This window comes from Haliotis rufescens, unplaced genomic scaffold (genome assembly GCF_023055435.1).
Source record: "Haliotis rufescens isolate VD_foot unplaced genomic scaffold, xgHalRufe1.0.p SCAF_12, whole genome shotgun sequence".
NCBI lineage: Eukaryota > Metazoa > Mollusca > Gastropoda > Lepetellida > Haliotidae > Haliotis > Haliotis rufescens.
Window position 1 is genome coordinate 2297588 of NW_025963802.1, and position 25918 is coordinate 2323505.

At 36.4% G+C, this 25918-nt stretch overlaps 1 protein-coding gene across 2 annotated transcripts; it reads right to left on the reverse strand.

The window, feature by feature from the left end:
* Positions 1 to 1472: 1472 nt before the first annotated feature.
* LOC124138114 (cytoplasmic polyadenylation element-binding protein 2-like) lies at positions 1473 to 22241 on the reverse strand. 2 transcript variants are annotated; one of them, XM_046504650.2, is made up of 9 exons: positions 21117 to 22241; positions 12702 to 12746; positions 11155 to 11260; positions 8584 to 8763; positions 7625 to 7714; positions 7337 to 7455; positions 6816 to 6930; positions 6393 to 6574; positions 1473 to 5895 (listed from the first exon to the last, which is right to left on the reverse strand). In XM_046504650.2, exons 1-9 carry the CDS (start codon positions 22038 to 22040, stop codon positions 5668 to 5670), a joined length of 1989 nt encoding a protein of 662 aa, XP_046360606.2. In that variant the 5' UTR covers positions 22041 to 22241; the 3' UTR covers positions 1473 to 5667. The 2 variants fall into 2 exon arrangements, with proteins under 2 accessions (XP_046360606.2, XP_046360607.2); XM_046504651.2 differs by lacking the exon at positions 12702 to 12746 and having other exon boundaries at positions 21117 to 22232.
* Positions 22242 to 25918: the final 3677 nt, after the last annotated feature.

Below are 25918 nucleotides of genomic sequence, written 5' to 3' on the forward strand. Positions count from 1 at the left end.
GTGTGGCTAGTTTTGTTTAGTTCTAGTGGACAGTACTGTCCTTGTTTGAGTAGAAAGTGGCTTCAAGATGGATTTCCTAATGATTTCCGTACCATCTCTTTAGTGTATATTCATCGTTAGGCCAACTTTCACAAAGTTACCCCCAGGCAGGTCTAATCATTAGGAGGCAATACCATTCCTCGCACAGACAACTGGTTATACACTGCTCATCAATAAGTTAATGTATCTTGTATGTCAGGTTCTTGTTCTTTGAAACAAAATTAAACTTTAGGGACAGAGGATCACAGATTAGCTTTGGTTTGGTCATTGAATGACAGTTGTTTTACTGTCATTAATGTTGGCAATGACAAAAGCTAGCCGTGTCCATTTTGAAACTAACACAATACTACTCAACATTTGCTTGGGGGTTGTTCACACACTATACCAATAGTGAAACCACAGTTTGTGTCTGCGGGAGCAAACCGTGAGGTACTGCCTGGCCAAAAACATTGGGGCCATTTCAAGTAATTGCATAGAAGCGCATAAGCCATTTAATGTAATTGTGTAGAATTGAAAAAGCCATCTAGAGTAATTGTGTAGACGTGAATCATCTTAGCAGTTTTGTTGGCATGGTAGATTTCAAACAACTGCAAAACAGTTATAGGTATCCTCCAATTGTTGATTGATTCCTTTGAACACAACACTTACCATGCCTATCTGTTTCTAATGTTCAATCCAATAACTGTTCAATGAATAACTTTATCCTATATTTCAGAATGGGCAATGTTCCTCGTGTTAGGACTTGAAAAAGATGATCAGGCTTGAAAAAACAGGGTTTTTCAATTACATAACTTTAAAAATGATGGTCAATCACTAGAAACAAGTGCTTTGTTCAGAAAGTTAGTATTGGATCTGGACATCAACACAGTGGCTCCAACTATTGTGGTTAGTCAGGTAAGCATTCTTTTTATGCCCATCTATGGAAGCAACTAGGGAAAGCAGCTTCTGGGTTAAACGGCAATACGCCGAACATTCTGTGCCGAAACATGCATGCAAAACACCTCAACACTTCAATCACATCCTTGATAACTTTAGTAGACATTATTAATTGCTTAGTCCTTGAAAGCATGCTTTTGGCATACATGAATAGTATGTCCCAAACACCAGTGGAGCAAGCTACTAGTAACATGTTAGTTGTGTTAGTATAACAAGCATGCTATTTCTATCGAAAACCTTTATTTGCCTGAAGAAATGTCATACACAAATTGTTAAGGTTAGAAAGATATTAAAAATTAGTTGAAAAATATAAATAACATAGCAGCAAAAAAATTGAAACATACCAACCACAGGTTACTAATACCCATAAATCTGTTGACCATTGAAAGTGCTCTACTTAGAAAACTTACAAAAACCTTCATTGGTGACCACTGTAACTTAGTTTCCAATGACAGCAATGGAACTGTAATAGTCATGTAAAAAAAGAACAAGTCTTGTTTTATTAAAACATAGAAACTTTATGATAATTCATAACTCTGCATCCAACAAAATAGCTAAGAAAAACTCCCCATATACAAAACACAACTGGTATGAAAATTGGTCAAGAAATTGAAATATTCCTCATGCAGCTACCCAGCATTCCACACACAGCTAAGAATACAAACTGCTTAATTTATCGAAGTCCAGATAAATGCCAACCTACATACTACAGGATTATTCTCATAGGTAGTGTTTATATATTAAAAATCCATAGCTCCAAAAATAATTAAGACACAAAATAATTTGAATATCTTATAACATTAAATAATAATAATAACTTAATCACATACTCCGGCAGCAACAGATGAAACATCAAGACTAATACTGTGTTACTGAATGAAATGATAGCACACATCACAGATGACACCGACAACAGATCAAACTGATCATGTCACACACACGTCTGGCTGGAAAAGGTGAACAGGAACAATATCTTGAGACATGCCAGTGATCATCAAAGTGGGAGATAGAAAATTATACTATATATTAAATTTAGAATACTAAAATAACAGCAACTGTTATTTGAACATGGAATAATATAAACTTTAGATGAACTATGTGTACATCTGGGTTAAAATCACTTGGATACAGTCACTGTAATCCTCGGCAACAGTTAATGTGCTATAAAAATAAGCATTTGAATAAATACATACACATAATAACCAAAATAGAAAGTCTCCTGAAATATTGCACTTGTAGAAAGATTCTGCTTATCCCAACACCAACAGAAGTGGAATCTATGACCCCTGCCTTTATCTAATATTGTATACATTTGTAATGTCCATCTCTGAAACAGAATGGAAGGAGTCGTGGGGGAGGAGGGGGAGGGGGAGAAAGTGCTCCTCTCCTCTGTTCCCCCACACATCTCTCCCTTTGGGGCTGAGACAGTATAGGGCCATGCTGGCAAGCACTGGGGTTGTAGTTCTCTACAATATAAATAAATAAGTTAATTTAAAATACTTGCAACTTTAACAATGGCTTTAAAACTTGTCTGAACCATTCAGACAAACTTTAACTCCATAAATGATTATTTTCCAGAGTATCTCTGGCTTCACATACACAACAGTATGTTTGAAGTTATTTCTTTGACTAGCATTATGTATGCATTTGCACTCCAAAGTTCTGTAGGGATTTTCCTTATATGCAACAGTCCACATACAGAAAATAATATTCATAATCATAATACAACTGGCCATAAAAAATAAACAGAATAAATACACATATATATCTACAGATGAAAATGGGATAAATAATTTGTTTATGTTTACACTTTGATTTTCATCTGTCATTTTAGATAAAAATTTCAAACAATACAAATGCTTTGCATTTCATTGGAAATGATGTCAGACAGTCTTAAGTAAGAGACAATTACATACTAAAATACCAAAACTCTACATTTTTTCACTGTATCAAAATATGTAACATAAACATATCAAAACTGAGTATTAAATGTACAAAAGGTGGACCTATTTTCAGGAGGAGTCTGTTTTCGCTTGAAATTGAGGCAATATGTGAATAGGAAGAAGTTACAGGAAGTGATATTTCACACTTTCACACTAGTTTCGCTGTAAAAAAACTTTGGCATAAAGAATGGGGCGGCTGATTAGTGTGACAAAATCACTTATAATTGCATTCTCTGGAATTGATTCATTTGATGATATCAAAATGCAAGCAAAAACTGACTCCTTTCCAATTATCTGTATCAAAAAGTGTTTACTATGCAGTGTGCCTTTTATTGTAAGTTTCAGGCGTGTTGGCATATACTGCATTTAGTTATGATCACAGGTATACCACTACAAATGACCCGCAACATTTTTCAATGTGGAAAAATATAATAAAGTACAAATTCTTCTTTACTGTGAATGAGCTAGCACATTTCATCAATAACTGATCACAGATCTGAGAAAAGGCAATGTTAAATACAGTTAACTAATTCAACAACACAAGCATGGAGAAAGTACAACTTAGGATAATAAATAAAAACAAGTTGTGAGGGTGCACCCCTCTCAGTAGCAAGTGCAACAATACTCTTCCTAATGTAAAAAAAATTGGAAGCATATGTCTTTTCTCTCTCACTGTTTAGGTAGCTAACATTATAAAAAACAGACAAAAATACAAAATACCCAACATCTATTAAAAAACTGTAGTAGATAAAAAATAATGTGAATTATCTTATTACAAACATCATGCAAAGTTGAAAAAGTCCAAATGTCAGAACAATGTAACAAATTCTGCAAATTGCAAAATGTCGAGTAAGGATTAATGCAATACTTGGCAATTATCAATTAACTTGAAAATCGGTCATAAACACAGATAGCCCTCCTACTAATTTGATAAAGAGAACTGATAAATATAGAATCAGTTCCATAGAAAAGCTTCATATGGAAGCTAAATAGGAAGGATAGAATTGTGCATATTCCAATGTGCCATGAATTATAAAAAGGATACATTTAAAGTCAATTTGTGCCAATAAAAGGGAATAACTTTGTGAAATTTTAAATTCTTAAATGCATGTAAAACAGATCCAACAGGTAACTGTGGAAAAGAATCAAAGGTTTAAAATCAATCTCATAGTCTGTGCCCCATGCTTGGACAAAGAGTGTGATTATACAAAAATAAGGTGTCTTTGAAAACATTAACAAAGATGAAACTAAATCTCTAAGGTTCAACAACAAAATATAAGTTCATCTTCATTGAGCAATATATGACTGAAACAAAATATATATAGTGACACAACCTTAAACAAATTGCACGATTGCACCAGAGAAAATCTATGTGCGACTGACAGGAATCAGAGATTTATCACAGGGAAATGTGTCAAACATTCTTGCAGAGAGGTGAAAAATAGCCATTTCATTATAATTTCAACCTTTCACAGTGCAAGACTAGATACATGATGTACAAGTTAGTGAGTTTGACTGAAGCAGTCATGATCTGACTATCTCAAAAAACTATCACCAGAGATAATGACTGCAGGAATTGGCAACTGACTTGATTAGTTTGAGAACATTTGACACATACCCAAAGAAACATAAGTTTCTTCCTTTCCTGCACATTAGGAGAAGGGTACAGGTCTGGAAGCCACTATGGCACTAAATGACGGGGAATGCATGTGAAACGTCATGGCACACTGCGCACATTCTCCTTGCCAACTACAGATTTGCTTTTGGTGTAGTGAGGAGGCCAATCTATGATCATAATAATTGCCAAAAATACCCAGTGAATGTGTTCAGTGAATCACAGTAACGTTCATAAAAAAGAAATGGCAATTGGTAACAAAAATAGTCTTTTGCATGCAATAAAAGATTTCAATTCTGCGCAATGTATAAAATTGACTATATAAATAGTAATCTTACAAAGTGATAAATGCTGAATTTCAAATGAACATGTTACAATTACCATACATATCTCTCTACAAAATATATATTCCCTGCAGATTTACACATATGCATAACCCTTTCCAATGTGCACTAGCTAAGGTGCATCATGGAAACTCTGCCTTGGTGACTAGATACAGCTCACAATAGAAATGGATATCACCTCAAAATGTCTAGAGATACATGAAACATACACCATCATTTATTTTGTCATAATAATATAGGAAGTATTCCTACCTTATATGCCAAAATAAACTTTTTTTTTCAAATTGTTCTTCCTCCTGTATATAATCCATATAAAATACCACAGACACTGAAGACTAGAAAAGGTGAAAAGATTTACGTACCACTGTTGCCAACCATCTACTTTGAATATGCACATACACATCTTTGGTATCGTGAGATCGACTCATCTTTCATTTGAATCTGCACGAACAGTTTCAGTTGTACCAAATGATTACCTTTATCTGACCTCATTCTCGGTATCGCTGTAACCTTGGCAAGTACACTTTGTGTTGTTTCGTAAACAGCCACCAGCTCGTCGTCCACTTCCATGAAATGAGTGTCATCAAATAGTAAGATGATTCACAATTATCGCAGTGTCAATTCAAAGGTTGACGTTTACTTCAAGGACAATATCACAATAATTGAGGCAACCCTGAAGAAAATTTTCAACTATAGAAAAAGTGGATGAACAATAAAAAAGCATAAGCCCTATGTAAGAGTTGATAGTCAAAGGGTCAACATGTTCATCCTGCCTTGCTTCCATTGCTGGTTAGCACCAACGAAATGGCACAGCACGTGGTCGATCTGCTCCCTCCTTGACTAGTGGCTTGTGGAACTCTCGGCCGGGTCGGGAGTGGATCTGTGCCCAGCAGTATTCACAGTAATACTGCAGGCACGTCACATTTGCACAGAAGAACGGGGCAAACTTGCCTCCACATCTTGCTCCCTGGCACTCATCACACATCTGGTCATCCAATACGTATGGCTTCACCTCAACCTGAAATACAACACATCAATATTTATTTTCAGTTCAAATGAGATTTACATACATAATGAGCTTACTCCCAAGTTTTTACTTCTATTTCTATTTCTAGAAACATAGACATACACCTATGTACAAAAAAGAGATTGATGCAGTGTTTGACATAATGCATCACATCAACAAGACATGTCACAGAATGATCCTTCCTTCAGGATAACGACATGCTTTATTATGCTCATTATGTTATCTCAAAAGGTAAGTGAATAAGCATGGTTTTACGTCTCTGAGCAATATACCAGCAATATCATCGCTGGGACATCATAAATGGGCTTCACACATTGTGACCACATGGGGAATCAAACCTGGGTCTTTAGCATGAAGAGTGAATGCTTTTAAGTCCTCTGACTAACGCTTTAATCACTAGGCAACCCCACTGCTCCCAGTCCCGATGGAAGACTTTCTGGTTGTAGTTTGTATCTGTGAAGTTCAGGCACAACATGCAAGGTACTTACTCTCTTATCAATATCACCATGTTGTAACTGGACGAATCGGGCACTGATAGCAGCTATGTAGCTTTGTTGATTTGAAAATGCAACCCTCCCAGCTCCCTTTGGGTACTTCAGCTCTGGGTCTGTGTCGATTCCTGCATAGCATACTCCTCCGTACAGGCGGTCCATTATCATTGCTAGTTCAACTGAAAAATAAAAAGAAGCAAATTATAATGTGTTTGTGTCTGCTAGCCAGAGCATGGTTCTGAGCATAATTTCCATCAGCTTGTAGCATCATAAGATTGATTGTGATTAGCTGATATACCAAGATTAGTGCTTTTTCTATTTCAGGGTCATGATAATATGATATAAGTATATAGTATTTATCAGTTTCAGCAAGGCAAATATAGGTCATCATAAAGAAGCATAGGGTAAAAAATAACAAACCTGCTCTCAATGGTCTGGGAACACCACCCACAAATATGGTCTTCCTTGGATCCAAAGGCTGAGAACCATCCATGACAAAGTCAGAGTCACTTAAGTTCCATGGTCTGATCTGAACCTGTGTCAGGAATTATCACAGTCATTAACTTTATAGTAACAATTTCCTTTCTCTCTATGACAACCTAGGACAACTATTTGCCCCTCTATCTTCACAAACGTGAATAACACTTTCTGATGTTTCTGCCCGGTGTTTTTTTTAAAAGATACACAACAAATAATATCACAATATTAAAAGGGTGACATTCAATATATGAATATTGTGTCATTAACATATTCAAGCAATAGGATGACTGCCGCGAAACATAGTAAGCATAGCAGCAGTAACAAAAACAAATAGTTATACAGCTAAATACGGGAGAAGATTAAGTGACAGTAATCTTTGATTTCCACAACTGCTCAATTGTTTCCTTAATATTGACAAATTAAGAAGAAATGGGTTTCCTTGTTGAAAGCACTAAACTTACAGGTTTATCCTTCATGGTTGGGCTTGACACACACCAATAGAGCTTGTCATCATCCACCAAACATGACTCTATAAGTGCTTGGACCGACATCTCATCTTGGAAAATCAGGAAACAGTAGCCTGGAAGATATTATTTCATTAGTTAAAAAACCAAGGCCATTGATATGATACAATTTCAGTTAATGGATGGGACCAGAATATTGATCGTTTTTCTTAACTGACTGAAGTGCCATAAAATATCCACCATCCTGAACTAAGTAATGCCAGCGCTCAATATTGGAGGACATACCTTTTGGAGGGAAGTATGACTTGGACTCTGCTTTGTGTGGCCAGTCAACAACAAGAGGGCCAAACCTTCGGAAAGCTGCAGTTATCTCCTCTGTAACAGAACATGAACAATGATGAAGCAAAGTATTACATTACAGATTCAACTCAGTTGTTACAGTGACACTATGTTGTCAGCAGCTTTCCATACTCAAGATACAAGTATTCATTTCACAGCGTAGCTAGTTCACATGTTTTTACACTACTCAAAACTGTCTTCCTTTCTAACCAAACAACACAATAATCATTTTGTTGGCAATATCATTCTCCATTATTGGTGATTTGGGGAATCAAAAAGTAGCCTGATATGAAAAACATCTGATCTAGATCACCCTCCCTCCTAGATTAATGAAGTTAACAATGAGTCCTTTACTGCTAAATAGTAATTCAATTAATCATTTTGACGTGAGACTAACAAGATCTTAGCATTTCTGTCTTGTACCCACATTTTTAGTCTGAAAGTTGACAATGAGCTTTGCAGATCCCTAACTGAGTAAATAGGTAAGAGCTTGCTTTTATAAATACTTTCCTCATTAAACCTAGTCCATTAAGCATGACCAAACTAATACTTTTCAAAAAATACTATGAATACTGGTATTGGGGAAAAAAAGTGCTATCAATGAATGTACAGTAATCTACGTTAATAACGGACACGCTTATAATGAACTGACGAATATAACAAACTGTTTTTTGTCCTGTCCCTTTGCTATATATATGCTAATAATGAACTACCGTCATAACGAACAAAAATTAGTGGTCCCCTTAAGTCTGTTAAAACCGTAGTTTATTGCATGTTGTTACATAAGTGAAAAGTATTAAATTACAAACTGCAATATTCCTACACAGGCCACTGGTATGTGTAGCAAGTATAATTAACAGTTGTTAACTGTTGCAAAGCATTTCCTCATCATGTGCACTGGTTACCTTCATCAATGTCTGGAGGGAGACCCCCGACAAAGACCTTCCTGGAGAATCTCTCGACTCTATCTCCAACACCAGACTGTGAGCTGGGTGAAACACGGGGCGGAGTGCCTATGTTGGGAACTGTCTGATCTAAGTTGCCAGAATTTAACTGGTTCTCTTCCAAGTCAAACGGAGACTTCCCTGCAAAGTACAAATCATCACATGGGGTAAATTTGACAAATAAAACAACTTTGCACAAGTTGAGTAAATCTCGAAACTCTGGTGCAGTCCCTTTAGTCATCCTTACATACGTAAACAGGTTAAAGTTGACTGCCAATGTCTTATTATTTGGATGACTTTTTGTCTTAAATGCACAAATCTAATCATGCTAATTATCCTATTTTCATTTAGGCTTAGAAACTGGTACTTTTTCTGTTTCCCGAACCAACATAATAAAAGATACAGTATCTTGGGACAAGAACTTACTAAACAATGAAGTATTTACAAAAAATACATAAGGTTCACACATTCTAATAAATGTCATGACATGAACGTCATAAGATGTACCTTGATTCAAATATTTTCTGTGAAAACCTGAAGGTGTCCAGGCCCCACTTAATTTTTAACACTGATAAACACAAATAGATATTTGTAAGATATATTAACAAGCTTTGACTTACGGATGTTAATTCTATCCAATTACAACAGCATTTAAATGAACCCTTACAAGCTTTATACTGAACAATACTTTCAGTAAGCATGTATGATTGAACACATGGACTATGAATGCTAGGCTGACCAGACCAACAAAATTTTATAACTAAAACTTAGGCTTTGAAATTGTGGCTTTGTTGTGTTGCACTAAAATTGCAAGCATAAATTTGGCATTAGAACCAGATCTCCAGTTTCAGGTAAATCTGGCAGACATTATCACTTGTTCATGTTGATGTGATACATAATACCCTGCTGGGCATGAGTGCATGGTAATACTTTGGACAAGTAACTGTCAAATCAATGCTAATTTTATGCTGAACAAAGCTGACGCTATAAATAGTCCACCTGGTAAGGTAATTGCATCAGCAGGTACCCTACGTGGCGTCTAGTGTTGCAGCATATGTCTTAGTTGTTTCAGGAATCTGGTGCTGAACCAGTCAACATTCCTGCATAACCTGGCCTCTGGTACTGAACTCTGACATTACTTTGCAGGTTGATAAATGGTCCAAATGTTATGCAACTCTTCTGAATTGGTTGATATCATTTGGCCAATGAAACGAGCCATCAGAAGATGACAAATCTCCCCGTCTCCCACAATAGCAAAAAGCTACACTTCAGCCCCTGGTTAATACATGAACCAAGTTTGGATGAAACATCTTTCACAATTTTCAAGTTATGCTCACGAAATCCAGCATGCATTAAATGCCAGGGGATCAAATATGAACAACAAATAACAAAATGAATGTTTCATTCAGTTCAATGATATCATATTAGGTCAAAAGAGGGTCAAAGTTAATGTTATATATATATATGTTGACATCAACAAACATTGCTTACCAAACTATGCACCCAAAACATTCATTTATGGGTAGGTTCTGATTTCAAACATGGACATCTGGTGACCATCTACAAGATCTTTTTCAAATTCTGTGAGCATATTTTAGACACTATTGTGACCATACATGCCAGGGTTGTCTGCAAAAATAATCTGGCAAAAGTTGATATTTCTTCCAAATGGTAGGAGTAGCAGTCCACAAGGAAATGTCACCTGTCCTTACTGAATTTTACAAGTCTCTGACTAGCAGATTTATATTAATTTCTGACTCTCTATGTAAATTTTTTATAGTCTTTAGCTCCCTGCAGTTAAAATGAAATGTGATCAAATAGCTGCGTAATGGGACAGTTGAAATGACTCAACATATTAGATCAGGGCTTTGGTAAACATAAATCAGTTAATCATTCGACAGTCAATCAAAACAAATCAATTGTTACACTCCTATTTAAAAGCAAATTGAATCACCCACTCATAAAGAACAAACTGTCATAATACAGGGTTTCAGATCGGATCATTTTCTAGGACATTGAGTATAATCCAAAACGTCCAAAAGATATTGTTCAAATTACAAAGAGACATAGAAGAATGTCCAATCAAAAATTGAAGTCTCAATGCATTGCCTCCTGCATGCAAAATCCCTGTAATATATTGTGTATGAAGGCCGTAAATTTCAAATGCATGGTAAGAAAAAAAGTCAACCAGTCACCAATTTGTAGAGTCGCAAAAAGCTGGATGTTGCAGCTCATTCTAAGTCATGTATATGCAGGCTTGATGAGCATCTGATGATGACAAGGCTGATAACTTGTTACTGCTAGAAATATACACATTGAATATACAGCCATGTTGACTATGCCAGTCATGATCTCACTATCTGTTGCCAGGTCAAATCACCAAAAACATGGCACTGTCAATAATGTGAGTACTAGCTGATCCCATTAGGAATTGCCTGGATATACAACACTAGCCAGTGTTTGAAGGGAGAGGACAAAGAGCATAACATCAGAACCTGATAACCATGATAACATGACTAGAATAATATATACCCTTCATATGTTCAGCGAAGTGTTCAGGTCCTCCTGTCTTCATGATATCAAGCAGCTGACTTTCCAAAGCAGGAAACCTCATTGTGTCAAAACTTGTTGGACGGTCCTGAAAAAATATTGTCCAAGATATTAAATAAAGAAGAACAAATTATGTAATGAATATACATAGATATTAAAAACAACTGATTATCAACAATAAACTGCCATGTTTATTCTAATTTGTTGTCCATGTTGTTGTAGTTACTGTCTAAAAGAAAAAAATAACAGAAGCGTGTTGTGGCTTGAGCTTGCATAATCATTTGACAATAAAGCAAGAAATGTGATCAAATTCTTAGTAATCCTTTCTTGATTTTGACATACAAGACATACAAGACATACAAAACTTGTTGTTATTCATTGAAGCTAAATAGTAACTTGTACTGGCAGTGTACAATTGGGCTTTAGATGAACTTCATTGGTTTCTAATGATTTCATACATTTGTCTAAAACCATAATCAGCATATGTTGTTTGCAGTTCTGTACAAATTCCTATGATCACAGTTACTCTTGTTTTAGGGTATATATCACTTGAATATCATACCATTTAATTCAAACTGCAATCAAAATTTAGAAAGAGAGAGTGACATTACTGCACCTGAATACCAGAGGTACAGAAGCTCACCATAATTGGAGTTTGGATGACTCAACCATTGGTCAACATGTGTTTCATGAATTTATACAGGCTTTTCCACACAAGGTCAGTCGAAATACAAATTAGAATAAATAGCGATGACATTCATTTATTTATGTATATGAAAGTCATTCTGCCATGGAGTTAAAACTGCAGCTGGCTTCTTGAATCTCTGATAGTGATATAGACATGGAATTCATACATAACATTTTTTCTTGTATATGAGGGTCTATATTACTAGCAGCAGTCATAATAAACATACATATTTTTATGATTAATTTTTTTCTTTTCCAGCTAATTTTCAATGGGGGCGACGGGCCCCTGAAACGAAAACTAAAAAATGCGTGGCCTTTTTAAGTACAATGTCCTTTGTTTCCTTGACATTTCTTTAAACCTTTAAAACTGTTCTAGAAAGGCACTTCAAATGCTGTTTAGTTGTGTATCCTGATCGATGATATCTAATGCTTTATTCTGAAATAATCTTAATGTTTACACAACAAAGACATCATGATCTCTCAAAAGTTGTATCCTCAAATGATACATGAAGAAACTTTACAGTAATGAGTAAAAGCATGCATTCTTAAACTGGTAAAAAGACATATTCAAAGATCTGATATCAGACCTCCATTCTTAAACACAAATGTCGTTCATGAGGCATGAAGATAAAAGTGAAAATATAAGTCCATGATAAGTCATCATTTCTTGTAATAAATAAATCAGAAATAGAAATGAGGTAGGGAGCTCATCAGTTAGGTATCTACTATAGACTTCAGACATGTAAGAACAAAAAACTAATTATCCTCTCTTGTCTGTGAGAGGTACAAGTTGATACAGCACATTTTTGGCAGCAGTTTCTGAGAAATAGGAGAAAACTTACTTTTTTATGTCTAGAACGGCTGAAGTTGAATTCCGATCGTGATGCCTTGAAAAAACATGAAACTACTTATAACCATGATCATTCACAAAATTTCAGGTTTCTGAGTCTTGTCATTAAATTTGGACATAAAATGCTGATATTTGATTCTTACAGATGTTTTGGTCTTATTCTATAACAAACAACTGACAATAAACTGGTGAAATCAGTATCCAAAGTTCAAAGCCTAATCAGTTTACTAGTTTCAAAAAGGCTCAGTTTGCACTATCAAAACATAAATAATGATTTCAAAAAATTTCATAATGTAGAAAATTGTCACATGCTAAATTTCAGTAAGCATTTTTGTATAACTTATCTAAGTAAAATAACATTCTCATATAAAAAATAACGGCATCAGTCTGCGACAAGAACAAGTTTGGGCCAGAGATTGAGACTCAAAAGCTTTTGGTAGATTGAAAAGCACTGAAAAGGATAAAAGTTTGATTGGCCACTGTAGCAATAAATGCTTGAACTTTGAATATTTGATGCTACTTAATACAAAACAATGTTTATGTTCATAATCATTTCAAAAATTTAATTTAATACATTTTGATAGATTCCTAATAATTTCAAGCAGCACAAAATGACAGCTTTTAACTTCATTGAAAACATTTAGTCTTATCATTAATTATCAAGTAAAATGTAAACAAAAACTAATGATCATGATGATAGATGAACCAAACATATTAGCTAAATTTTCAAGAGGAACTTGTGATTACTATGATTTAGATTAAGTTTGACTGACCATAATTTCGGATATTTGGTGCAAAAGAACAGATGGATAGAAAGAGGGACAATGGCCCATAACATAAGCTCACTTTCAGCCTGTTGATGTCAAGGTGAACAAATATGTGCGATTGGAAAATGTCATAATAACACATAATATTATATGATATAAATAAATATTAATTTCCAAAATGCTCCCTCAAGCAGGACAAGCTGTCCCTCAAGCAAGACAAGCTGCTACTTATTAATAGATCAGCTTAAACCCGACCCTTTTTCATCCAAATCCCTAGTTCCTGAGGCTAGCTTCATTTAGGTACTGCTAACACAAATGCATGTCGGCGACATATGTCAGGAAAACCAATAATCACAATATTTCTGAATATTTCTGACTTTTTACCTTTAAACATACTGGTTGTCCATACATTTCAATCAGTAGGTAGGGAGAAGAAAAAGAGGGGTGTGGTGTCTTTTAGATCATAACTTGAATTGTTGACATCATATTGAGACAATGAATGATCCTAGGACATTATTATTTTTCCAATAATGTTCATAATAGACATAAACAAAGTTGTATACTTTTGTTAATAACTTTTTTAATTCTAAGGTCGGCTGATCCATAAACCAAGCAAAACAAATTGCAAGGCCTTACTCATGTTTTCCAATACAATACTTATTTTCTATTTAAATAATTAATACATGTTAAATAAATAAAGCAATCAACCAAAATGGTTGATTCTACAAGCCTGAACTTGTCATGTGACCAGTAGAATTTAGTGCTAATCTGTGGACTTTTGTTAGCAAGTTTACCAAGCATGCTACAGAGAATGAAAGTTTACAAGACAGGGGCTTTGGATTAGTGGCTAAATTGGTATATTGATTAAATTATAGTATTATTGCTCTCAACATGCACAAGAAATGGTATATTCGTATAAAGCAAAAGTGATTCCAGTATTTTTATCGATGCCATAGGGAAACCTTAAAGCAATGTTTTGATTAACTGCAGCCTTTAATCAACAAAAAATAAAGTTTTAATAAGTGTAGTAACATTCATATATTTTAGTACACATTTCAAACTTAGCTCATTTTACTTAATTTGTCTATTTGCATTCTGGTGCCCAATCCAGGTCAAAATCTGGGCTAAAAACAACTTTGGTTAAGAACAGTAAATGGGCATAAGTTGATCACCCCTAAGTTATAGAAGCAAACTATTTTTTGGTCTGTCTGATCAGGTGGTAAAAGGATCATAAAAACCAGAAAGTCACTCTTCCAATTCTACTGCCAAGAATGGTATCACAGAAGCTCACCTGGTCAGATATTCAAAAGCATTAGCAGTGTGTGAAACTAATTGAGGTCATGGGGTCAATAAAGCTTGCAGCCACAGCATCTTAAACTAAAGGCCCCTCTAAATTTGAACTCTTAACATGAAGATTATGACAAGAAACCCTTTGGATTTCATTCTTAATTACAAATAATGATAATAAGTGGTCGAAGCCTAAAAAAAGTGGGTTATGTCCTGCTCACTACTAAGCTAAGAGTCCAAATTTTGGTGAAGATCCGGGTTAGAATAGGTCTTCAGCAACCCATGCTTGCCATAAAAGGTGAACATGCTTGTCTTAAGAGGCGACTAATGGGATCGGATGGTTGATGCATGTCATCATATTCCAGTTGTGTAGATCTATGCTCATGATGTCAATCACTGGATTATCTGGTCCAGACTCAATTATTAACAGACCGCCGTCATAGAGTTAGAATATTGCGGAGTGTGGCATTAAACAACAAAAAAACAAAGAATCCAAATGCTAAAGCAGCAAACCTCTAAAACCTTGGAAAACCTCTAGGGAAGGGAGGGGAAAATATTAAACAGTACTAAGACCAATCTTGCCCCACCCCCCAATAATAAATGATGAGTCCCTAAGTACCAATGTTGGGTATGATAATGTTATAGAAGTTCATAGACTAGGACATTGACTGGTTGTCATCCAAAATGTACTATCGAAAATGTACTCTTGTCATTTGTCTCCACTAAAATCACAGCTATAGTTGGCCATTGTTTCAATGCAAAATAGTTAGATTCACACAAATTTGCTAAATCTTTGGGCTTTGAGCCTTTTGTGAAGATGATTTACAATGTGCAAAATAAAAACATAAAAATCAAGGGGTCTGTGTCATAACCTAAATGTTTAAAACTATGGGAGATTTAGGGGTCCCTAATACCAGAATTACATCAGAGTGAACCTAAATGATCCCATGACACCCCTTTACTTTCAATCATTTGATACCGAAACAATATATTAACTTTTGTTAGAAGAAACAACAACTTTAATCTTGACACCTTGAACAACAAGTTATGTTAATAGCCTTGTCTTTGCCAACAGGATCTGCATAATTTACCAAAAAAAAGTTCTTAGAGATTGTTATTCAAGTTATCAGTTGCGTTATCTCCAAATGAATAAGAACTAGACTTGTTCAGTTCAAAACTTGCATGTTGCACCAGAGTAACATTATATGGCTAAAATGTGCCCCAAATGCAGTTTGTAGCTTTTCTTGGAGCATTTCTGAAATATTTTAACATGAGAAATTCTTTGACCTGAGCTAAGTTTCTAAGATTATGAAAAAATAATTCATCTTGGGTGACAGACAAGCTCATTGTTCGATTTTCTCTTAGGTGTTGTAAGCCTCTTTATCTGGTTTTAGCCATTCTGATATACTTGATCATGACAGAAGTCTTGCAACGTAAGATAGAAACCAGGCATGTTGTCAACCATTGAAATATGTCTGATAATTTCCATTTGATTATTTAAAAGTTATTTGTAACTGTCACTGCTCTTTGAAGTTGAGGATAGTTAATATTTTTCAAGAAATTTCTTTTTTGGTTGTGTTTTCATTTCCCCTGCAACAAACTGCACACAGAGCATTGTTGAAGGCTGTTAGTTTGACAATCAAGGCAAATTGCTTTAGAAAGCAACTTAAGCCAGGGATAGAAGTTAGCACTAGCCCCAGCCAGGAAACCTAAGGTTAGTAGAATTTTGAACATTTTGGGGGTGTTCCAATATGTTTTTCACTATTTGGTCAAGTAGATGTCTAGGTTAATATCTATCCCTGAAAGCTAACATCTGATTGGCTCAAAAGCCCAATCATCCTTTATTTTGATTGGGGTGGTCAAAGTAGGATTGCTAGGGGTTTGTCAGCTCTTGATGGTGAGAGGTATCGAAGTGCAGCAAAATATTTTAATGTGATTGGAAATCAAGGGGATTCCTGATGTCCTTGATGTTCAGGGTTGCTGTTTTTCAATCTCTTTGAAGAGAGAGACTATGCTGCTTACTGAAATGTTTACCGGTGTATGTATCATTAATGCCAATGTTCACTTTAAGGATGATTTCAGCTCTTGCACTTGCTGTGTCGACATGTTTTTTGAAACATTACAAAAGAATATATTTCAAATTCTTTAACATTTGTTTCTGTATAGGTTATGTATGATAGTAGGTCAATTGTGAATTATTGACAAATTTGTTTATCAATAAAACTAACAAGGAACCTTCCACATATCCTAAATCTGAACATCTTGACATTATTTCAGAATAACAAGAACTCCTTGATGTGCATCCTAGCCTTGAACGCTGCTTAGTATTGTTCATCACTTGCTTGATAACGATATTATGAGTCTGATATTATTTCAGCGGTAGAAACTAAAAGTTTTAGTCCACTAGTCCTTATAATGATAACATATAGCAAAACCCTTAAAAATGGCAAATTTCTACTAGTCCTTGTGATACCTTAACTATTGGGCAGTTTGGCAAGGACTACAGGACTAGTGCCAATTTCAAACGCTGTATTTATCTTTATCTGAGCTAGTAACACTTTTTAGTTTAGCTTAACCCTGCCATGTATGATGACACTCAATAAACCAAGTTCTCGAGTCTGACCAACCAATGCACCATGTCACTTCTTACAACAAGTGCTCCCTAACTCAATCTTACAACAAGCTTAGGTTGCTGGGGGCACCATGAGTCTTTGTGAAATCTTTCTACAATTGTAAAAGAGAAGTTGATAACCAACACTATTCTATTCTTCACATGTTTAGTTAATAAAAGATATATTCTAATAAACAAGATAAACAATGATGTACCCATTTGTTTGTTGTGCATGAGGGACTTTACTTCAACAATGTTCAACTTGTCCTCAGAAAACATCAACAGGTAGATAAGCGCAAGTCCAAGCATTGGTGAAGTTTCATCAATCAAATGCAATCATTATAAAGGAGTGAGTGAGGTGGGTTTAACGCCGCTTTTAACAGTATTCCAGTTATATCAAGGCGTTGGAGCTTAATGTGGGAGGAAAGCCCGAAGTGATGCAGGTCTCAGATTTTTACCACTTCAGTGAAACCCACGAGCACGGGTATGGTGCTGACAAACCTAGAAACATAATTGGGGCGAACCGGGATTCGAACCCACAATCATAGGTTTCTGGCATACCCAAGGGACGCAACTCTGCACAGCAAATCACGGCGCCTTAGACGACTGGGCCACCCGTGCCCCCTAAATCATAATAAAAAAAAAAGAAAAAAAAAAAGGAACATGTGGAATTTTGCCTGTGTTAACTTTCACTGAAAACCCCCTTAAATCCTTACTGGGAACATGAGATAATGACCGTGGAGTTTTCAAAATTAAAAGCATGCAAATCAAGGGGTGTTTAAGCATGGCCTGATGCAAAAAAGTAACCGTTTATTTCTTGGATTTTTTAGAAATATTCAAACTACAACACGCCACCTGTAAGTAATAGAATCTGGTCCAGAGAAACCAGAGGTTGCCATTATGAGCAACGTCCAAAGCCTGCTGTGCATGGATTTACACGATGTAGGAGTGTGCGTCCAGTATGCACAATTGAGAAGAATGGATGGAGAAAACAATATAGTGCATTTCAAAATAATTGTTTTAGCCCCCCCTGCCAAATTAATATAACATCGCCAGGTACAATATGGTGACTAAAATATTGTAAGCACAAATAGTGTCCTCCTGAAAATGAAATGTAGTAATACTAATCTGGCATCAACATCAAGTCTTAACAAATTGCATCTCTTTTATCATGATAAGTTGAGTCCTTTTGCTGCTTATTAGAAGAAATTTCTAAAAAACATTGATACTATTAGCTAACTCTTCTTGATAACTAGTATGTACACACAATCATGCATTGTAATATTACCAATAGCAAAGTAAAATTAATGTCTCTGCATCCAAGCTGTTCGAAACTAAGGGCCCTGACGTTTGTTAAGAATTTTAACAGTGTCATATTACATCCTGAGAATACAGTTGTACCTAATTTACACTCTAGTTTCCCTAGGGACAAATTCCTGTAAACTGGTAAATATAGAATACTAAACGAGCTCCCGTGTAATACCAATTTTATGAAACGAGTGAATAGTTGTGGTATCTGACGAGCCAAAGCGAGTCAGATACCATAACTATTCACGAGTTTCATAAAATTGGTTTTACGCGTGGGGGGTTTAGTATTTTATTTATTACTTGCCATTTATAACGTTTTTAGAATTATACTGTTGAGTATGAATAGGCTGACACCTACACGATCCACGGCATAGTCCACTTGAGTTTAACAGAATAATACTTCAAACACGTCAAAAGTTGAAACGTATGAATTTAATACCATACAACGATCCACCTTTAGAATTCACAAAATTATCTTAGGGCTAAGACTATCGCAACTCACATACTTTAACAGACTAACGACTGGCGTTGCGCTACAATACGATCGACTTGTGGAACGGACCTTGCACCTCAAAGTTTACAAAAACGTCACAATTCCCGATGACGTAATTTGTGGAATTTTGTTGCAAGATCCATTGGCGAAACAATGCCATGTGACGTCAGCCTAGCAACAAGGTTGCTGGGGTCATCGAGTGTGCATGAGCTCCTCTCAGTGATCTATCAACTCCACACGCAATGTCGTTGAATAAGCCAAGGGATGTTGAGAGCTTTCAATATTTGTTCGTGAAACGTGTTCCGAGAGTACATAATCACACGTTTTGGTATTACACAATGTGTAATACAGCTGTATGTTTATTAAACGGGTGATCTCTTCACAGGCAAGTAATAAAGTCCCATATAATATTTCATCACCATACTGTTTTTAGAAAATAACCTATGTCAAATTTGTTGAACATAGGAGAGAAATACTCCCCTCACCTCACTCCAAACAATGAGATGAAAAAAAAAGATAATATTATATTATTTTAATTGAAGTGATCAAAGGAGTCCTATATCCAAAATATCAAGATTTTGACATGGACACTGTGTTCGAAACCAAGATTGAAAGTCCCTGATCAATAAATGATTAAAAATGTGATGGTCCCTAGATTCAAATAATACAGGGAAAAAACTCAAAGATCTCTTTTAATGTCCTAACACTGAGGACTCTTTAACTTAAAAGTACATTGAATTGTGCAGTCTGTAACTTTAGCCACTATTGGGCTTGACCACTGCCATATATCAGAGGAAGAAACAAACATTTTTAGTCCACAAGTCCTTATAATAACATACAGCAAAACCCTTAAAGATGTCAATTTTTCACTGGTCCTTATGATACCTTAACTATTGGGCAGTTTGTCAAGGGGGACTAGAGGTCTAGTGCCAATTTCTAATGCTGTATATTAAAACTTAAATGTACTGGAAACATGCAAAGAGATAGTTGATTCCGTTGATTCATTTTGTATGTGCTGTATATAACACTTGCTATTTTTTTACAATTTCTTACAAAAACATTAATTATAAGCTATCCAGTGACTACCAGGGATAGACGACAACTATTTCATCAGTCCGACACTAGAAAACACCCAGGAGGACTAGTTGTTTTCTCCCAAAATCATTTAAACCTAGAGGCCCCTTAATCGTCAACTGTTTAACATTCAGGCTTTCATGCTTAATTTCGAACACGGGAGCTGGATTTGACAATGGTGTCTAGCACTTTCTACACATGCATAGGTTAAACATCATTGGAAATAATCTAAATAAAAGTGTGAAAAGGAAACATAAACATTAAGAAAATAACTCCATGTTCTAGGCCTATATTCTTTTACAATGCCGAAAAGAATCACACATGAAAAATGGAGCAATATTTTCCAATCTTACATAATGATTCAATGTGTTTTAATTCTAACCTGAAACAAACCTTTTCATCATGTATGTCTACATTAAGGACGTCCACAGAAAGCTATTCGATAGCTAATGCTGCTATGCCTATCCTGCCCTGTACGCACACTCGCTAACCAAACTTGATGTCAGAATGTAAACACTGGCTTCCTTCCCACATCAATTGCAGTTACATTCACCAATATCACCTGGAATTCAAAGTTGATACATGGAACATACTCAGTGGACTTGGTTGCAACAATACACATGCATATATGACCAGAAAAGACGCCATAAACACTGCTACTCTAGGACATATGGAAGGATGGTGAAACAGGTGCCCCAGGACTAGAAATCTAGGCCATATTGAGGTGACCTGACACAAAACTGTAAATGTAAACACCACAGAAACATACTCAACGAAAAACATCCAATAATGTACACAAATGAACTGAGAATGGGTATCCATTTGGTATATACTCCAATTTTGTTGATGAATGACACAAACCCTCACCTGATTAAACACAACAGAATTCATTCCGTCCCTGTGAAGGTCATCATATGCTTGGTATTCAAACTGCGGTTTCATTCCAAGAGCAGCCTGTTGTATTTGACCAGGAAAGGAAGTGCTCCGACGAAATTTGGACGGAGCAATGAAAGAAGATTGGGGAATTTGTGGAAAATTTGTAGCCCTCTTCATGGGGGCGAGAGCGTTGATATTTGGCACCGATCTACGCTGATGATTTGGCTGAACATTCCCCCAAGGTGACAACGTAGCTGGGTTTTGTTGACTAGACCAAGATGTTTGGGGTGCGTTACTCCAGTTGGGGTAACTTTTCGCATTATTCAACATAACATTTGGACTCTGGCGTTGTGGAAAATTATGATGGGCTGTTATGGCCCGTCTCTGAGGAGGGGGTACATTCATACTCATGTGCTGTCCAGTAAAGCTTGCATTCATCACCGAATTTGGTGCAGGGGGAAATTGTTGAAATGTAACTGTTCCATTCAACGACTGGAAACCGTGTACAAACGTATCATCAGCAGACGCAGTTGACCAAAAATTAGGTGCCGATGAAAGAGATGTAACAACCGTGGTACTAGGTTCAGAAAGACCGATTGACAGCTGAGTTACTGAATTCAAACTCATGTCATTTTTCTTCTCTTCCGATAACCCTCCATTTACTGTGTTTGTAACTATATCTCCATTTTGTTCAGAGGTTGAATTTCCTTGGCCAATGGACACGGGTAGCTGTTTGGGTGATTGTTGTTTAGAAGCAGGCTTTTCGAGCAGCGTGTCATCTTGCATGATTTGACCACCACAAACACTAGGGAATGGGTCCGATGCGAATAAGGACTGATTGTTTGCAAGCTGGTCAAAATCCACAGGCGATAAAGCTCTTACGTTTGAGATAGTGTCCAGTCCAAAATCACCCATGAGCCGGTCGTTATACCTTGTTCTCAATATTATATCCTTTTGGTGTGGAGAGGCCCTCACAAACTCAAATTTAGGCTGATCTTATCGCCACGTCTGCTTGATTCCGAACCACGTCTGCTATCACAGCTGAACTCTCGTACCCAGTGCTCTTTGTTGCCTATGTATTCAGTGACGTTTTCAGTCACCCCACAAGAAACAGTAAATTATGTTAGAAATGTAAAACAGTGAACATGTAGAGAAAACGGTCAGACTGGGATGTATTCTCAAACGACACCAAAGTCAACTATGGCAAATTTACCCAGACCCGCTCTATTTTAACAGCGATGGGAGTATCGCGCAGATGAAGCGGGCACCTTGAAACAGTCACGTGCTTTGGTATACACATTCCGGGCCTGAGGAGGCGTGTTCTGTTATTGGTCGCTTTTTACGTTCAGTGACTTTAGTTGCTGTTAAGTTTATTTACCGTTATATCTATTCACAGGTATGTGGCAGTGTTATTTCTTTGATCCAGAATTTGATTTTGTGTTTTAATGTCGTTCTGACGTGTACAAGTCGATTTCTTTACACCAAACGTAGCTATATTAGAAACAGACCCGTTATATAAACTGGAGTGAAAGTATAACTATCTGTGACAAAGTTATAAATACAAATAGTCACATGGCCATCACATGGGATAGTGGACCGTTCTAAGATCCGTTGTACATAAATACAATCTCACGCTGTATCGCCATGCTGCCACAGAAAGTTATCTAAAATCAGCCAGTATGTCCAATGTTACAGAAGACGGCGGTATAGACAATTTAGAAACGCGGCACATGCCAATTATTTATTTATTTAAGCGAAAGTGATATCCATCATTGACGTATTTACCTGTGTTTTTGTTCTGTATCTAATTAATTATTTGTTTCACGACAGCGAACGCGATCGGCTTACTCGTTGTGTATGGAAGTAGGGTATAGGAAGGTGTTATCTGTTATCAATGAAATAAAAAGTTGTTTTTTTTAACACTGCACATGATTTCCGTATTTGGCAGATTGGTTTTCAGGACGTATATTGAAACACTGTGACATTTATAAAGCATTTATTTTAAAGTCGATACAGCACGGGTAACCGTTTCCTACACTAAGCTGTATTAAATTGCATTTTCATGACAAAATCCAATCATTCATTACACTCAGGCTCACTCTAGCTACGTATAACAAGCTAGGCAGTCAACTATCACCCATCGCCCACCCATCAGTAATAACTAATACAGGATCATTTTTCACAGATTAAATTCTATACAATTTTGATTAGAAATGCAAACTTTCTTATTTTTAATTAAATATATAATCATGCTGACATTGTCTCCCCCTACGACACATATACTAACGGGCGACAATAATTTTGACAATGGGTATATTACATTTAAATATTTTTGGATATTTCTTTCATAGGTTTCTTGTATCAATATAAATTATAGTCACTGTTTTATTCCATCACTGTAAGATTGTGTCGGGTAGTATCAATTACATAGAAGTACTTTAAATCTTTCATAGGTTTCTTGTATCAATATAAATTATAGTTTCTGTTTTATTTCATCACTGTAAGATTGTGTCGGGTAGAATCAATTACATAGAAGTACTTTAAACATACTGATAAAAAAATAAATAAATTAAAAACAGTAAATAAGACTGCTGGTTTATTTAAACCTCGCACAACCACGTTGTCTCAGCGTGAACGCGACTATGACGTCACGGAAGTCAGTGTATGGGATATCGAGCGCACTCCCAGCTGATACCAAGGTGACAGGCGACCAAACTAGGGGCATAATCCTTAGAGCTCCTTGGTTGCAAGTTGGATTTATTGATTAATATTGTGATATTAGATCATTTGAGTCTCCAAGATAATGCATTTGGGTGTTTTATATAAATGTAACCAAATATTTCTGGTGTTTCAGAAAATAGTCAACATAGGTATTATTTCACTGTCGGCGCGTATAGCACGTTCATGTGGATGGATGCTATGTGTGTGTAACAAACTCGACGATCACAATAACATCAGTTTTAAACGTGTATAATTAATAAAATATAGATTTAGTCTTTCTTCTACATGGCCACCACAACACTGGGCACAGTGGGCATCCCCGGGTCCGTTTCACAAGGCAGTTGTATAGCGCTATAAGACGATCGTAAATCCCCCGTTACACTATCAAACTCCCATACTTATATATACTTCAACATAGACTTGTGGCAGTCATAGTACTACGATCGCTTGGTGGAACGGGGCCCAGGTATGCCTAGTGTTGCTCAATGGCTATGAAACACCCGAGTCCCAGCATGGAGATAATATTCAGTGTAGGCATTGATTCCGGCACCGCGAGACAGGTGATCGACGTGAGGATTGTGAGAATATGCTGGAAATACTCACCTGTGCATAAAATGGATTTGTCCGACAATGCCGAGGTCGGATTCTATTGAGGGAATCATCAATATTTAAATACGGGTAAATATTTTTAAAGCTTGTTCATTTTATCACCACCCTTAAAGAGGCTGTACATAATATTGATATCTCATATAAGAAATGATCGTGGTCGTTGATTATCGTACAATAAAACACTGCGGTGTGAATAAACCACTCGGGGCTGCACCCTTGATGGTTTATTTTCCCTGCAGTGTTTTATTGTACGATAAACAACTCCCGCTCATCGTTTATTTCTAAATACAGTGTCCGTCGCCGTGACGGCGGTACACAAGAGTAACATGGTCTCTCTCTCTCTCTCTCTCTCTCTCTCTCTCTCTCTCGATCATCCCCCAAAATAGACTTGGATACGGACGTCATTACATGTTAATTTAAATCGATGCTCAAAGAAGTTTTAATATGCGCATATTTGACACGTGACAAAACCAGACTGGAAAGGAAGCGGCTTATTCGACCGGCAAACTGAGACCCTTCCAGGGGGTTGTTCATGACCACCTGTCCCAGAGGGAGGGAACGGTGGGGGCGGGGCTACAGGGCGTGGGCACTCCGGGTCGTGTCGTATAGCTGGAGTAACGCCCTATCACGCATTGCATAACACTGCGCACCGCAGGAATACAACCAGTTTAACAGATGGCCATTTATTTGAGGTATGCGTATCCAGGACTCACTGACGGTGTACATGCACATGTGACACGGCACTACCTCATAGTAAACAACTGTATGTACAGTATAAACAAGCTAAACAATGTCAGTAATCCCTAGAAATTCTATACTTGTAGGATGACGTTAATATATTCCGAAAATGTTTAAACGCCGTATCTAATCTCAAAGTCCACGTGATTCACCCAACAAATCCAGCAGGACAAAATGTATACAATTACTGTGAATTCATCCATGCAGTGCATTATATATCATTTCACCATTTGATACATATTTATAATATTATTTGAAATGTAAATAAAATTAGATTGATAACTATTTATAATAAGAGAATGGCGTTCTAGTTCTAGTTCTGTCTGTTTGTTTGTTGTTTAACGCTGCACTCAGCAATATTCCAGCTGTATGACGGCGGTCTGTAAATAATCGAGTCTGGATCAGACAATACAGTGATTGGCATCATGAGATCTACCTACGCAATTAGGATACGATGACATGCATCAAGTCAGCGATCCTGACCACCCGATCCTGCTAGTCGCCTCTTACAAGCATGGTTTGCTGAAGACCTGTCGTCACGGGTGTATATATGTAAGCAAGGATTATGTCCTACCTAAATATTATCCCGGGGGAAGTTTTACTCTAGAGTATAGTATAGGATACAGGATTAAACACACTGGTATGGGTTCAAATTCACTAGGGAGAATCATCCTGACACTAGAGAATTTCATCCCCGGGATAAAAAAAAAATAGGGTAGGATAAT